The sequence below is a fragment of the Drosophila bipectinata genome, chromosome 3R (genome assembly GCF_030179905.1).
Source record: "Drosophila bipectinata strain 14024-0381.07 chromosome 3R, DbipHiC1v2, whole genome shotgun sequence".
Lineage (NCBI taxonomy): Eukaryota > Metazoa > Arthropoda > Insecta > Diptera > Drosophilidae > Drosophila > Drosophila bipectinata.
Window position 1 is genome coordinate 4933094 of NC_091739.1, and position 14692 is coordinate 4947785.

Sequence of the window (14692 nt, forward strand, 5' to 3'; positions counted from 1 at the left end):
CGGCCAAAACAGAATTTGGCCACACCGGCTGTATATGTACTTGGCCAACGGTGGGTGGCGAAAAACACGAAAAAAGTTGTTTAAATCGAAACGAAAAGGAATCGGGGATGCCAGTGTTTCAGTGGTTGTGAAAAGTGAGTGAAATAAATCAAAAGTATCCGTAAATAGAAGTATTCATTTCACGGGATAGTCGCTGGTTTCCAAAGCCTGGATGATTAAGCTGAAGAACAGGTTTTAGGCCGTGGCAACAACACCACGAAAAGCGTAGAGGAAAAAAAATACTTGGGACTGGCTTATACCATTTACGCCATTAGCGGAGGTCGGCTGATTCGCTGGTGTTGTGTTGCTGCTCAATATTTGGTTTGGAAACAAATTCAAGCCCACAAATTGGATTTGGCTAAAAGTGCAACAATTTGTGGCTAATTGAATTTTACGTGTATCTTATTTTGGTTTTCGACCAGCGCAACAACAACAGCGAGCAGCGAGTAGAGCAGAGCAGAGCGTTGTTTTTTTTTGTTGGTTGCTTTGGCCCAAAGCAAAGCTCAGGTAGCCAGAATACAGGCACAACCAAGCACACACACTCACACAACGGCACAAATATACAGTTTGCACGCACAGCAAAAACAATAATTATCCAATTAAACGGTTGTCAATGGCCAACTAAAGAATGCATTTAATTTCATTGGCCATCAAAGTGACAAAGAGCACGAAAAGAGAGGCCGAGATACCAAAGAGAGGCCTACAAATAACAGTATTTCACGGGCGCACTGATACCTGTGCATGTTATGCGATGTGTTTGTGTGTCTGTGTGTGTGAGCCAAGTGCTAATGAGATGCTGTGACGCTCTTCTTCTTTCTGACTGCCGTTTGTTGCTTTTGCCATTTATGCAAAAAGACGCAAAAAAAAAAAAAATACAGAAAATATCGCTAAAAAATTTCGAGACGAACAAAAGATTTCACGTAAAAGGTGAAAGCCACTTGCCGCCCGGGCGTATACGCAATGCAATTTCTTTGTGCGGCGACCGTTAATGCAATCATCTCGCGATCCAGATGATCATAACCGTATTCTCTCCGCTTCATTCTTCCAACCCAGCTCGTCGAGAGATGTCACACATTGGAGCCGTGCAACCCCGCCGCAACTCCAACCCAGCCAACAGCCAATGATGTGATGCAGTTGCGCCTGGAAACCACAACCTGCCAGTAGTTGGGTCACCACAATCACAATCATACACACAGCGCCAAACCACAAGCCAGCCCCCCGATGAGCTGGCTGCTCCTGGGGCTTCCGCTCCTGGGGGTCCTGTGGCTCCTCTGGCTGCCCGGCGAGCTGCTGGCCATTCCCACGCCGCTGAAGTTGCCAGGTTAGTAGTTAGCATCCAGGATGCCATAAATAAATTATCTAATTAATACTTAATTGTAACGGAACTTTGCAATGTAAAATGGCACATCATGATTTTTTTAATTACCCCTCCTTTAATTTCTCCTTTTTTAGAAACTAAACCCTAAAAAATAGAATAAAACTCTGCCTGTACCCAATATACTGTCTCAAACCTTTCTCAAATATTCAAACCTTTCTTAAAAACTATTTTTAAAAAATCTACAGCTCAATATATTATACTCACATATCATCAAAAAAAATTGTTATTCAAGAGCCATTAAACCTTAAATTATTTTAAAGTTTAAAAGCTTTCTGGCATCTCCACTAAATCATCCTTTGTTTTCAGGCTACACCCACAAGCTAACCCCCTACATCAAGCATTGGGAGGCGGCGAACTTCGATCGCGAGGTGCTGCAGGCAGCACAAATCCGACATCTGGAACAGGCTCGCTACCGGAAGAAGCGCCAAGTGGACCCCAGCACATCGAGTGGACTGGCTCACACCATTCGCTTGAATTTCTCCGCCCACGACAGGTAAGTGCAGTGCCCCCACCACAGCAGGTAGACCACTTAATTGAATGTTTGTTTGTTATCCCACCCGCAGAGATTTTCGCCTTGTGCTGCGTCAACAGCCTCATTCGGTGTTCGCCCACGATGTCGAGATCGAGAACACTCTCGGTCCCATCGACTACGATGTCTCGCGGATATACACGGGCAGCCTGGAGGATGACGAGGCAGCTCACGTGCAGGCCATTCTGACCAGCGATAACCTCCTGGATGGGACGATAGAGACCCAGGCGGAGCACTATTACATCGAGCCAGCGCAGCGTTACTCACAGCAGCTGGCCGAGAGTGGAGTCCACAGCATAGTCTATAAGTTAAGTGATGTAAATATGCAGAAGGAGCAGTTCACTGGCGGAGGTGTTAGTTCCGCGACGCCTGCGAAGACGCACTGCGCCAGTGAAAAGCTGAGAAAAAAGCGATGGCTGCCAGAGGAGGTGAGTTCAATTAATTAAAATAAATAAACAAACCTTCACAATAAACCTTTTACTTCTAGTTGGCCATGTCAGATGGTCCGGCACCCACGTATAATCGCAATCCGCCCCTGCCATTGGATTTGGAGGTGCCCTATAATGACGACTTCCGCGTACTGGCCTCCGAGGAGGACAAGAGCGAGGAATCGCCGCCGAGAAAGCACCCGACTACATCCACGACCAGGAGCACAGGGCGCAGTACGGAGAGTTTTCTGGCCACGCTGACGAAGCCCACGTCGAACCGCAATATACTTGTAAATAACTACAATCCCTCCAATGTCGGCGAGGGCAGTCGCAGCTATAATACCAACAGCAATAATAATAACAATAACAACAACAACAATAACAATAACAATGTGCGAAAGTTGTATACAAAGCACAAGAACATCATTGTGAGCACATACAATCGGCCCATCGAGCCGGAATTTGGAACGCCATACGAGGAGCCCAATAACAATGGAAGCAGTGGGAACCTGCCCAGCAACTTCTTCAACGCCAACTGGACAACGCTCTTCCTGGGAAACAACAACAATGGCAACGATCGGCCCAGCCATAAGACGCACGTTGAAATCATCACCAAGAACGGAGCTACCAAGAAGCCGAACATCATAGTGAATAACTACAATCCGGAGATTATATTCGCCCCCAACCCGCACAATCCGAGCTTCAACACCATGCTCATGACCAATCTGCTGAGCGGTCGGGGAGATGATATTCACAGTTCGCCAAGGCTGCTCTACGACCGGAAGACCACTTGTATGCTATATTTACAGGCGGATCACACATTCTTCCAGAAAATGGGTTCGGATGAGGCATCCATTGAGGCCATAACGCGCCATGTGCAGCGGGCGAATTCCATTTACCGGAACACCGACTTTAATAACGATGGGAAGCCGGACAACATCACCTTCATGATTAAGCGCATCAAAGTGCACAACATGAACGCCATGAAGGATCCCAGCTATCGGTTTCCCGGCAACTATGGCGTGGAAAAGTTCCTGGAACTGTTTTCGGAGGAGGATTACGATGCCTTTTGCCTGGCCTATATGTTTACATACCGGGACTTTGAGATGGGTACCTTGGGCCTGGCCTGGACCGGTGACCTGAAGAACGCTGGTGGAGTGTGCGAGAAAAATGGGCATTACCGGGGATCCCTGAAATCCCTAAACACAGGAATAGTCACATTGCTAAACTATGGCAAGCATGTGCCGCCTGCCGTTTCCCACGTGACCCTGGCCCACGAAATAGGCCATAATTTTGGATCACCGGTAAGTGGATTAAGGAATAATTAAAGGAACAAATCTTCATCCTTTTTCTTTTGGTTTAGCACGATCCTGAGCAGTGTACACCTGGTGGCGAAGACGGAAACTTCATTATGTTCGCCCGTGCGACCTCCGGTGACAAGAAGAACAACAACAAATTCAGTACCTGCTCCTTGAAGTCCATAGAACCTGTGCTAAACGCCAAGGCCAGGTCGATGAAGGGTTGCTTCACCGAACCGCAGTCCTCGATTTGTGGCAATGGAGTGGTGGAGCCGGGGGAGCAGTGCGACTGTGGCTGGGAGGAAGACTGTAAGGACTCCTGCTGTTTTCCCATGTCGCGTCAGCCTAGGCTGGACGAAACCCCCTGCACGTTGACTCCCCATGCCCGGTGCAGTCCTTCCCAAGGACCTTGCTGCACAACTGACTGCAAGCTGAAGTTTGGCGACAAGTGTCGGGATGACAACGGCTGTCGGGATCCTTCCTTCTGCGATGGCCGAGTTCCCCAATGCCCTCCGTCTGTTAACAAGCCCAATAAGACGATTTGCAACAAGGAATTCGTTTGCTACATGGGCGACTGCACGGGCAGCATCTGTCTGGCTTACGGCTTGGAATCTTGTCAGTGCATCCCCGGACCACAAGACGATCGCATCAAATCCTGTGAGCTGTGCTGCAAGCTGCCGGGCGAAGATAATCCGTGCCGGAGTTCTTTCGAGTGGAATGAAGCTCCCTTCGATGTGCCTGATATGTACTCCAAGCCGGGAACTCCCTGCAATGATTACAATGGGTTCGTAATGCCTTTCTGGGATTCTCTTTATTTTCTAATTCGTTTCTATTCCTTTTCAGGTACTGCGATGTCTTTCAGAAGTGCCGCGAAGTGGATCCCTCGGGTCCTCTGGCGACTCTGCGTAAGCTTTTGCTTTCCGAGGAGAGTATCGCCACTTTCAAGAAGTGGATGCAGGAGAACTGGTACACAGTAGCACTGGCGGCCATCGGAGTCATTATGCTTATGGTAAGTATCCCAACTAAGAGGGAAATTCTTGTGAATATTTTGAAATATTTAATTTCCTTTTGATTTGATAAGTTAATTCGCCTTATCACGCAAATGTTGAGAGATCAGGTCGAAGCCAAAGCTGAGGCACAGGCTCAGACCTTGGGTGAGCACTCAGAATTCAAGTGCCCATTAAAAACCTGTAGAATCCATGATAGTTAGATCCAAAAATCTCATCTTACAGTTGCCTCCAGAGGGCTATTTTGGAGTCAAATTAGAAAAAGAGTCATGGACAACGTACTATTTAGATTAATTGTGATTAGGAGTTGATAGTCTCATTAGTTGTTGGAAAAATTGTTGAAAAAATATCCTTGTTTTCTATAAAGTTTCACATCTAATACTTTCCTTATTTTTCAACAGGCTCTGAGCACAAAGCTGCTGGCGAAACGCTCGAATCTGAAGCTTAAATCTGTGACAATTATCCACAGTGCCACTACGGAGACAGTGCGACTTCCAGAAAACAACAATGGAGTCATAGTTCACACAGCCGTGAGGACCAAGGTACCATTCAAGAAGAAGGTGCGTGGAGAACGTAGCAAGAAACCAGGAGCCGGAGCTGGAATAGGAGCTGTGACAGGGGCCTCTGCAACTGCTGGAATTGCTTCTCGGGGAGCCAATAAAATCAGTTCCACTGCGGAGCCAAAGAAGTCAACACGGTCCCAGGCAATAGCCAAGAAGAAATCCCTCGAGGAAGAGCCGAAAAAATCCAACAAGAAACTGGGCAAGCACATGAAGGAAATTATAGACTACTCACACCGCAACAACAATGGGGACGACGCCTCTAATCTCTCCACGACCAACAACCACACCAACACCTTCGGCAAGGTTCAAAAGTGGCTACTGGAGTCGCCCATAGTGGCGCAGCCCTTGTCCCATATCGAGCACAGCTCCCGAGTTCGCAAAGTTATGAGCAAATCGCAATCGACGCCGGAGAGATTGGTGCAGAAGACTCCCCAGAAAACCAAGTCCATGGGAAATCTATCCAACGAGAAGGTTAAGCTGCAGGTGGTCTACAAACCACCGTTCAAGTTTTCATTGAAATTGTCCAAGAAACCGAAAGTTAAAACCCACGTGGTTGGCGGTCGTCCAAAGCGAAACCAGAAGGCGAGTACCCGACCAGCAGGGCCGTCCACCTCAAAGGATATTTCTCTGCGAGCCAAGAGGAGCGCCCTGTTGCTCTGCAACGAGGCGGAAGACGACAACCAGATCCTCACCCTCAACGAGCCCAACTACGAGACCTTAAAACCACCCACGCCTCCGCGCTCGATGGAGCACTGCTATGAGAATGTGGACATGCAGGCAGAGGCTTCAGCTTCCACTTCGAACTCGAAGCCCAGCAGCAGCAGCAAGGTGGCGCCCAGTAGCCAAAATAGAGGCAGTTTGGAGGCAGCTCCCCCAGCGGTACCAGTTCCTGCTCAGCGCAGCTCCTACCGGCGATCCAACTCCCTCTCAGCTCACAACCCCTTTGCGGCGGCTCCGCGTCGAAGTAGCAGCAAGGCTAGTGGATCCGTGAATCTCACGAGAAACTTTGGCAGCACCCAGAACCTGATCAATCTAAGTCAAAATCTGGCGAAAACCAAAAAGCGCAGTAGTCTCAATCTGAAAGCCAACGGCAGTGGAGCAGCTAGAAGCGGGAAAGACCCTCCAACACCTGCGGCGGCATCACCCCAGAAACGCTCCTCTTCTAATGCCAATCTTCGAAGGGATAGTAGCGCTTCCAGTTCCAAAGCCGCGCCAGTCCCTCCGACAAGAAGCTCACGGAACAGCTTCAGCAACATTCCAAGAGCCAGTTTAGGGGGAGGAAATGGTAACACCACTAACCCAGGGGCTCCGCCTAGTTTTTCGCGCCAATCTTCCAGCAGCACGGCCACCAGCAGCTCCTCGAACACGCCAGGAGTAAACGCCGGAGTGGCATTGCAGCAATCCGCCTCGACGAGCGCCATGCAACGTCAACCAGCTGCACAACCAATGAGGAGAAGTCTTCACAATTTCCGGGCACGCCCAGGAGCACCAACAGCATCAGCAACAGGAAGATCAGGCGGAGCAGCCGCAGCCGCAGTAGCAGCATCTGCAGCACCATCAACAGAGAACAACGAACTGCCTTCGGATCTAGAGGTGGCCATTTCCGATGTGGAGAACCTAGTTAGCTAAGGGCGGCGATAACGAAGATGCAGTTCCAGTTTTCAAAACCAACCAAGTGAAAGTGATAAGTCTTAATGTTAGTTATACAAATTGTCGCATAGGTTTACTTGCATACATATACATATGTATTTGTACATACATTATATATATGTGTACTTTACACTGCCTTAAACTTGCCGTTTCTGCTGAATATGTGAAATACCACGCCCACACACGTAACCACACACACAAAAGACACTCACCCATGCCATCCTCGCGTCCCAAATCCGACCAAGGCTCGCACCACCTCGAATGCATCACTGGCTCATCCAATCATCCGCTTACCCACTTGCCAGCTCACCCACTCACCCACTGAAGCCACCGCAATCCAAACCGCCAGCCGCACTCACCGCACTTTGTACCTTCTACTGTTTACTGTTGTATTGTATTGTGTAGACCCCCATCCACCCCCAGTTTCCTATTTCTGAGCTTAAACTGGTTTAGTGGAAATTAAAAATTTTAACATCGTATAGTAGATATTCAAATCGACAATAGTGAAAGTTTTTGCCTTGATTCCATAGCTCTAAAATATTGGACAGATTCCTTATCTACCAGAGGCTTTATATATTATACATTACTGTTCCTGATTCCTAGCTATATTATTTTTATTCAACTTCCACTGTACTAGTAAGAGTATCAGAAAAAGGAAACTTTCGGTGGTTCAGATATCCTATTTCAATTGCAAACTAATTTAGGCAAATTGAATAACCTTCTCCTGAAATACCTTTTGAAAGAACATTTTCGGAATAGAGAAACGTTTCTCAGTTCAACTGCTATGTTGTATCCACATCTACTATGATGATTTCTAAACAGTATTACTGAAAATATTAAGTACCTACTATCAATCGAATCTTAATTATATTGTTGAGTTTGCCTCTTCATGTTTCAAGCAACGAACACTACACATCTGAACTTTGAAGACACACAGAACAATACAAGGTGCTATTTTAGTAAACGACTAAAGACATAAAATATTAGCCGAGAGCATTTCAAAACTCCTTTGCATATTTTCTCAAGATCAAAACTAAAGTAAGAAACGTTTAGAGAGGAAGAGAGGTTGGTATAGACCTAAAAGTAGAGAATAGCGACAACAAAAAAGTGGGGGAGGCCGGGAAATATTGCAAGTACGGGATAGATACAAAGATAACCAACGATAACTGTCAATAAATCAAAAGCGTCGTGCATCGAAAGTACATAGGTTTTAGAGAATGCCCCAGTAAAGCCACATAGAGATTTAGAGACACAGCCACCAGTTGACCCCATTCCAGGAGCACCTGCACCCATTCCATAGATACATAAATACACCAGGGCCTGCAATATCGTAGCTGTAGTGTATATAGGATATCAAATGAAAATAGTTTTTATATGCAATACCGAGCTAGAGCAATGCGAAAATATGACACTATCAACATTCATGAATAGTTTATAAATATAGGCACATTCCGTAACGAATCACAGAGCAAGCGGCTTTCGAGTTATATGTACACCAACACCCGACAAAAATAACGATCTGTAGGCTAAGATAATGATTGATATTTGTAGCTATATGAATGTGTAGGAAAGCAAGGCGTATCATGAAAATTTATACATAAAACCTTATGGGGCGTGCAATACCATTGCAATTTATGAGCATTTGGGTATATTTTTGTGAAATATACAACATACAACATAACATAAAAGCATTAATAGGTAATACATAAGCTCCGCTCAAGAAACCGACAACCGACCCAAAAAAATCAGAAAACTTACGAAAGGACAAACAGTTAACGCGTAGGCAGGCCAGTGCAGAAATGGATAATGGATTATGGATGAAGGATTAAGGAAGTAGTTAAACGAGTACGCGACAATCGCTTTGAAATGCTTAAACTTAAAAACAGAATTTAAGGATAAACACGAAATTGAATCGAAGTTTAGTTTCTACACCGTCTCGACCGTTCCCATTCGAGACTATACAAAGGCAAGTCAAGGCGTTAAAATTTACCAAATAAAAAACACACACACAAAACGGTTAAAAGAGAAAACGATTTTTAAAATTGCCAACTTTTGTGTACTGTATATAATTCAATGCAAACGATTATCGTCTAAGCGGCTAGTATATTTTGAGCGTGAAAAAAAGACTATTTAGCGCGAAATGAACAATTTTTGTGTAATGTACATAAGAAACCGATTGATTTTAATCTAAATATACATAAATATAAATATAATTGTAAACTGCAACCGATTTTTAAATCTGTATGTGTATTGTGTACCTCAATTGTAATTAATTTTTATACTTTTCACAAGATGGATTAATGCTATTTTTATAATTTAGCTAAACTAATTAAAGACCCGTACGTATCCCGATCAAACTTCCAAAATCAAAAACATTTCATACCCCTAGATAATGGCCAGTTTTTAATGATGTCCATATCCACTTAACCCATCCAAAAACCCGCTAAAAGTATATGTAATTTTGTCAATTAATAAATCGGAGAGAAACGAAGTAAAACGAACAAAACAAAAACCGAAGAGCAAAGAAGTGAATATTAGTATACATTACGATTAATATTTTAAAACTCAATTCAAATCAATAATTAACAATGTGTAATACATTAGAGAACAACAAGCACATGTGTGACATTTCAGTTTATTTATGTTACGATTACTACAATATTTAATTTATTAATCTTATCGTTAGGCAATAACACGAGTGTAACTAATTTGTAAACCCGACACAGACACACATACGCGATACTTTATAATTTCCTCATTTTAAGCAAAATTCAATTAACAATAAAAACGAAACTAATACTTAAGTTCGCTCGACGTAACCCTCATTACTCTAATCGGATTTCTTTTCAGCCCTCTCAAGTTTTAATGCTCTTTTGGACATTATCCAAAAGTACAAGGTGGGGCACAGGTGTCGCAGGTAATAAGCAATCTTTGCTTGAACATCGCTTACAATGATGTCCGGCTCCTTGCGGAGAATGCATTGCAGAATCCGTTCCGCCAGTTTTTCTGGCGACATTCCCTTAGCTGTGGTTTCATCCATTTCTAAAAGGACACAAATAATTAAAAATCGTAACAAGATATCTCAATCCACTAACTTCCATAACTGCTGCCAGAGCCTGTAAGAGCATTCAATGAAAGCTGGGTGCGTATATAGCCAGGGCTAACACAAGACACGTTTATATTCTTGTTGGCCACCTCGGCACGGAGGGAATCGGCAAAAGCTTGCAGGGCATGCTTCGAGGCGGAATAAGCAGCTCTCTGGGGAATGGCGAATTTTCCCTGGACCGAACTAATAAAGCAGATGTGACCACTTCCACGTTTTACCATCGAAGGAAGGAGGGCTGCAAATGAAAGAGACTAGATTAACTAATCACAAAGTCAATAAAAATAACCCACCTTTGGTTAGGGCAACACTCCCAAAATAGTTGACCACCATCACTTTAAGATCCACATCCACGGCGGTGGAGGCAACATCTGCTCGGACACTGATTCCACCGTTGTTTATAAGAATGTCTACTTGGTTATAAACAGACAATACCCGAGTGACAAACTCTGGAATGGAATTAAGTTCAGCAAGATCGAGTGTCAGCACAGTGGGTGGATAAGCGGGATCCTTAAAAAATGTAAGTAGTTAATAAAATGAGAGTAAAAGTTTTCCAATACATTACCACATCTAATGCCAAGAGGTCCTTTTTAACCCGCTCCAATTCCTGAGTGCGGCGTGCTGCCAAAATCACCTTGCATCCAGCTCGGTAGAAGACATGGGCCAAAGATTCACCTAGTCCGGAACTAGCGCCAGTAATAAGCACCACCTTGGTAATAGTTTACATAATTAAACGGTGATTAAAATCTGTCATAAACCAATCATTACCTTGCCGGGCAATTGATTACGGTATTTCTGGGCCCGGAATCGCTGCCATATATTGATCAGTGCCAAGGGAAGAGCCACTGGCATCAGGATGGTCCCCAACACCCAGTAGAGCACATTCCAGTCACTGCTGGGAGCACATTTATCCAGATCTTGCACTTTCATTTTACAAATTCAAGAACTTTGAACTCGTTCGAATGCAAAATGATAACCAACAATAACAAATGCGCGTTTGCCATTCACTGCGAACACAACTACGGTGAACACCATTATGAAGGAATGTAGTTTTTTGTTAATTTTAGTAAGATTTTTAAAAGTAAATGTGTTAATAAAAATATAAACATTCACGATTAACTTTTTATTATCTTTATATCTTACTTAAATTAATTTAATTAATATTGTTCATTTTACTGAAGTGGCGTTTCCCTGCGAATAGCAACTACGAACAGCTGTTCGTTGTTACGTTGATGCGGCCGGAGTAGCTTTTTAGATTTACTTAAAAATAAATAAAATAGAGCAAATGTTGAGATGAACAATATCCTGAGACATGGACAGCGCCTGGGCTGTTGGCTGCCTGCTGTCCAACAGCATATACACACCACTGCAGTTCACCGGACCTTTTGGGAGCGCGAAAAGAAGTCCGGCTACAAGACCAAACTGCCGGAACCCTCTAAAAAGCAGCTCATCTTGGACGGATTGAAAGATCTCAAGGAAGAAATCAAGCTGTGGCGAAAGGAGGTGAAGGAACAGTTCGAGAGTGATCCAATACTGGTGTTCCGTCCAGGCGAAACAGACGTGGTGTTTGACTTCAAGGCGCCAGATGTCCTTGATAAATGGACAGTGACCACAGATGCGGATCACGGCGAGGGCAAGAGCACTGCCACTCTCGAATTAAGTGCCGCTGGAGCCGGACTGTTTCATGGCGAGGTAAACTCGGATCACACAAAGGATGGCATTATCAAGCGGACGGGATACGCAAATATTCGCACAAAAAGAGTGCGCGTGAGTTGGATTTTATCATATTTTTATTGCTCTTTGGTTAAAAAAATCTCTGTTCTAGAAATCCTTTAAACGGGAGACCACCTACGACTGGACGCAGTACAACATGCTCATAATGAAAGTACGCGGCGATGGACGGAGCTACTTGATAAACTTGCACACCGAAGGCTACTTCGATCTGATGTGGAACGACATCTACCATTACGTCCTGTATACCCGAGGTGGACCCCATTGGCAGATCGCCAAAATACCCTTCTCGAAGTTCTTCTTGTCCTCAAAAGGGCGAGTTCAAGATCGTCAAGGTCCCATTTCCTTAAATCGAGTAACCCACTTTGGTTTCTCAGTGGCAGCTAAAAAAGGCATGGACGGTCCCTTTGGACTTGAAATAGAATACGTTGGCTTGCAGTACGATCCCAGCCACAGAGAGGAATTCGCCTACGAGATGTACCAAACACCGAAATATATTGTGGCCACGTAACGTAAATACAACATTATATTAAGAAAGTGTTATTTAATTTTAGATAATGTACTAAATGAAGTAATATTTGGTAAATTTTTAAATTAAATTAAAAACTTTGCAAGTAACTTAGTAATAAGAGTTTGTTCATATTATAAACAATTCAGAGGTTGATTAATGCTATAATTAGATATAGCCTTCGCTGTGGGCATTATTTTGGCAACATACTTGTAAACTTTTCATAATTTTGAGGGAAAACCTCAAGAATATTTGAAAAAAAATCTAAAAACTAATTTGATTAATACGGATTTTTATGCCAATCTGCATGAAGAACCTAACTCCAATTCATTCAGGCCCTAAGTTTTAGGGTATTTCGCTCGAGAAATACGAGTTTTAGGGTATTTTTCGCTTGTTATTCGGCGAGCCCCAGCTTTGAGTTAGAAGTTATTAGAAGAGAAATCAAACATGTTTCTCGGATTTGGAATTTAAAAGTTCTTGTCAGGGGGAATGTATGTACGCAATAATAACACAGTGCTACAAAAAAAGAAAAATTGGAGGAACTTTTGAAGAGACCTAGTAGGAATTGTTCATTCGGTCGAGTATAGTATAAAACCATGTTTGCAATTTTTCAAACACCCTCAAAACCTCGATTTATTTGGAAAAAACTGTTTTTCGGGACTTTTTTGCTCTTAAAAATCCCTAAAAGCGTAATTTTAAACCGATTTTAAAATTTATTTCGTTTTTCCATAGTTAAATGTTGGAACTTTTGAAAAAAAAATAGATCTTTAATTTATTTCAACAAAGAGTATACAATTTTTACGCAAGAAACTGACATTTTTGAATTTTTGTAGTGTTTTTCTGACTTTGACACCATTTTTCCGGTACAACTTCCAAGAAATGGTATCATTTTTGACACATATCAATATTGTCTCGTCAATTCTGAATAAAACGAGACCAATTTCATTAGGAAATTATGAAAATTTTTGAAGTTATAACGCTTTTTTCAAAACAAGATTTTGAGGGTGTTTGAAAAATTTTAAACATGGTTTTATACTATACTCGACCTAATGAACAATTACTACTAGGTCTCTTCAAAAGTTCCAAATCACTGTCGCACTGTGTAATCCTTAATTTTTGTGTGGAGTAAATAGTTACTTCGACAGCTTCAAGGTCCTTATTTACTATTTATAGAAAGCTGGTTGGTATTTGGTGGAGATATCAACTTTGGTATTTGTGAAGATAGAAGCTTGGTACTTTTTTTTAGATTTTTTATTGTAATTAATTGGTTTTATAATAATATTCTCATAAGGATCGGCCAACTATATTCGATTTTTGCAATATATGTATATCCGGTTTTAACTGAAGGGGTATATCAACTTCGGCTCCGCCCGAAGTTAAATTTCCTTTCTTGTTATTTCATCCCAACGCTGTTTTTATAGTTTTGAAGGTTGTAGGCAACATATTTTATGGAATCTTTTGATGGTGGACCTCAGAGACTATAAGAAAGAGAGCCTTAAGATTTGGCATGGAGACTTCTACAATGCCCACGAAGTTTAAATCAAATTTTTGCTAGGCCACCTCCCACCCCCACAAGTTGCGTAGCGCCAGTACTGGAAGGTTTCCACGATCAAAAACATCGATGTTTTTAAAAATTAAAAAAATATTTTTTAAATAAGTTAAATAGATAAATAGACATACGGTTTTAATAAAATTAAAAAACAAATATTTATTTCTTTTGCCTTAAATTAATAACAACAAATTAGATCATTGGTTATTCAGATATTGGTGATTTTTGTTGATAAACATTAATTTATCAACAATATCTGAGTTAAGGCGGGTCCTGCGGTCGGAAATAATTTGTCCAGCTTTGCTAAAGGCTCTTTCAGACTCGCAGGACGTGGCAGGCACACACATAAATTTTTTTACTACCTCTTTGAAGGCCGCCATACTGTTCGAAGACTCATGAAAGTAGACTCCAAAATCTGCTCATTTACGTACCTCTTCTTTGCTTGTTCTCTTCATAGTGACGGCACAAAAACATTGATGGTCAAAAAAAAACATCGATGTTTTGGAAAATTCAAAAAACATCGATGCATCGATGTTTTCATCGATGTTTTTTGCACCTCTATCTAATAGTTCGGTTCGTGAAATTCGGTTGTTCCAATTGGCCATCATCTCCGTTTTCTAGAACAGAATTTTTCTTCAATAAATCGCATTGTTTCTAGAGAATACAGAACTGGCATATTTAAGCCAAAGGTTTTCGGTTTCGGTGTTTTGAAGCCCTTCGCTTCAAGAACAGCCAAATGGAGTTTTTCATCTGTGTCTTGTCCCATTGTCACCGAGAACATAACTTTTTTACATGCCTTGTCTTAGTTGTTCAACTAATAGAGTTGATAATAGATCACAGTTGGGGTTGTCATAAACTTTTTATTTGTAAAAAGTGTGTTTATCAAAAGCATGACCGCTAAGGATAATA

The 14692-nt window shown here is 42.6% G+C and overlaps 3 protein-coding genes across 3 annotated transcripts; 2 read left to right on the forward strand and 1 right to left on the reverse strand.

The window, feature by feature from the left end:
• Positions 1–19: 19 nt before the first annotated feature.
• On the forward strand, positions 20–7985 carry Kul (Kuzbanian-like). The gene is made up of 8 exons (XM_017244553.3): positions 20–134; positions 1093–1360; positions 1724–1910; positions 1981–2374; positions 2434–3678; positions 3738–4456; positions 4516–4681; positions 5081–7985. The coding sequence occupies exons 2-8, from the start codon at positions 1261–1263 to the stop codon at positions 6869–6871; spliced, it is 4602 nt and encodes a 1533-aa protein (XP_017100042.2). The 5' UTR covers positions 20–134; positions 1093–1260; the 3' UTR covers positions 6872–7985.
• A 1526-nt stretch (positions 7986–9511) lies between these two features.
• LOC108127466 (dehydrogenase/reductase SDR family protein 7-like) lies at positions 9512–11000 on the reverse strand. The gene is made up of 5 exons (XM_017244554.3): positions 10764–11000; positions 10561–10704; positions 10289–10505; positions 9988–10233; positions 9512–9934 (listed from the first exon to the last, which is right to left on the reverse strand). Exons 1-5 carry the CDS (start codon positions 10923–10925, stop codon positions 9723–9725), a joined length of 981 nt encoding a protein of 326 aa, XP_017100043.2. The 5' UTR covers positions 10926–11000; the 3' UTR covers positions 9512–9722.
• Positions 11001–11206: 206 nt separating this feature from the next.
• On the forward strand, positions 11207–12355 carry CIA30 (complex I intermediate-associated protein 30). Its single transcript, XM_017244477.3, has 2 exons — positions 11207–11762; positions 11821–12355. The coding sequence occupies exons 1-2, from the start codon at positions 11289–11291 to the stop codon at positions 12235–12237; spliced, it is 891 nt and encodes a 296-aa protein (XP_017099966.1). The 5' UTR covers positions 11207–11288; the 3' UTR covers positions 12238–12355.
• The last annotated feature ends 2337 nt before the right edge of the window (positions 12356–14692 follow it).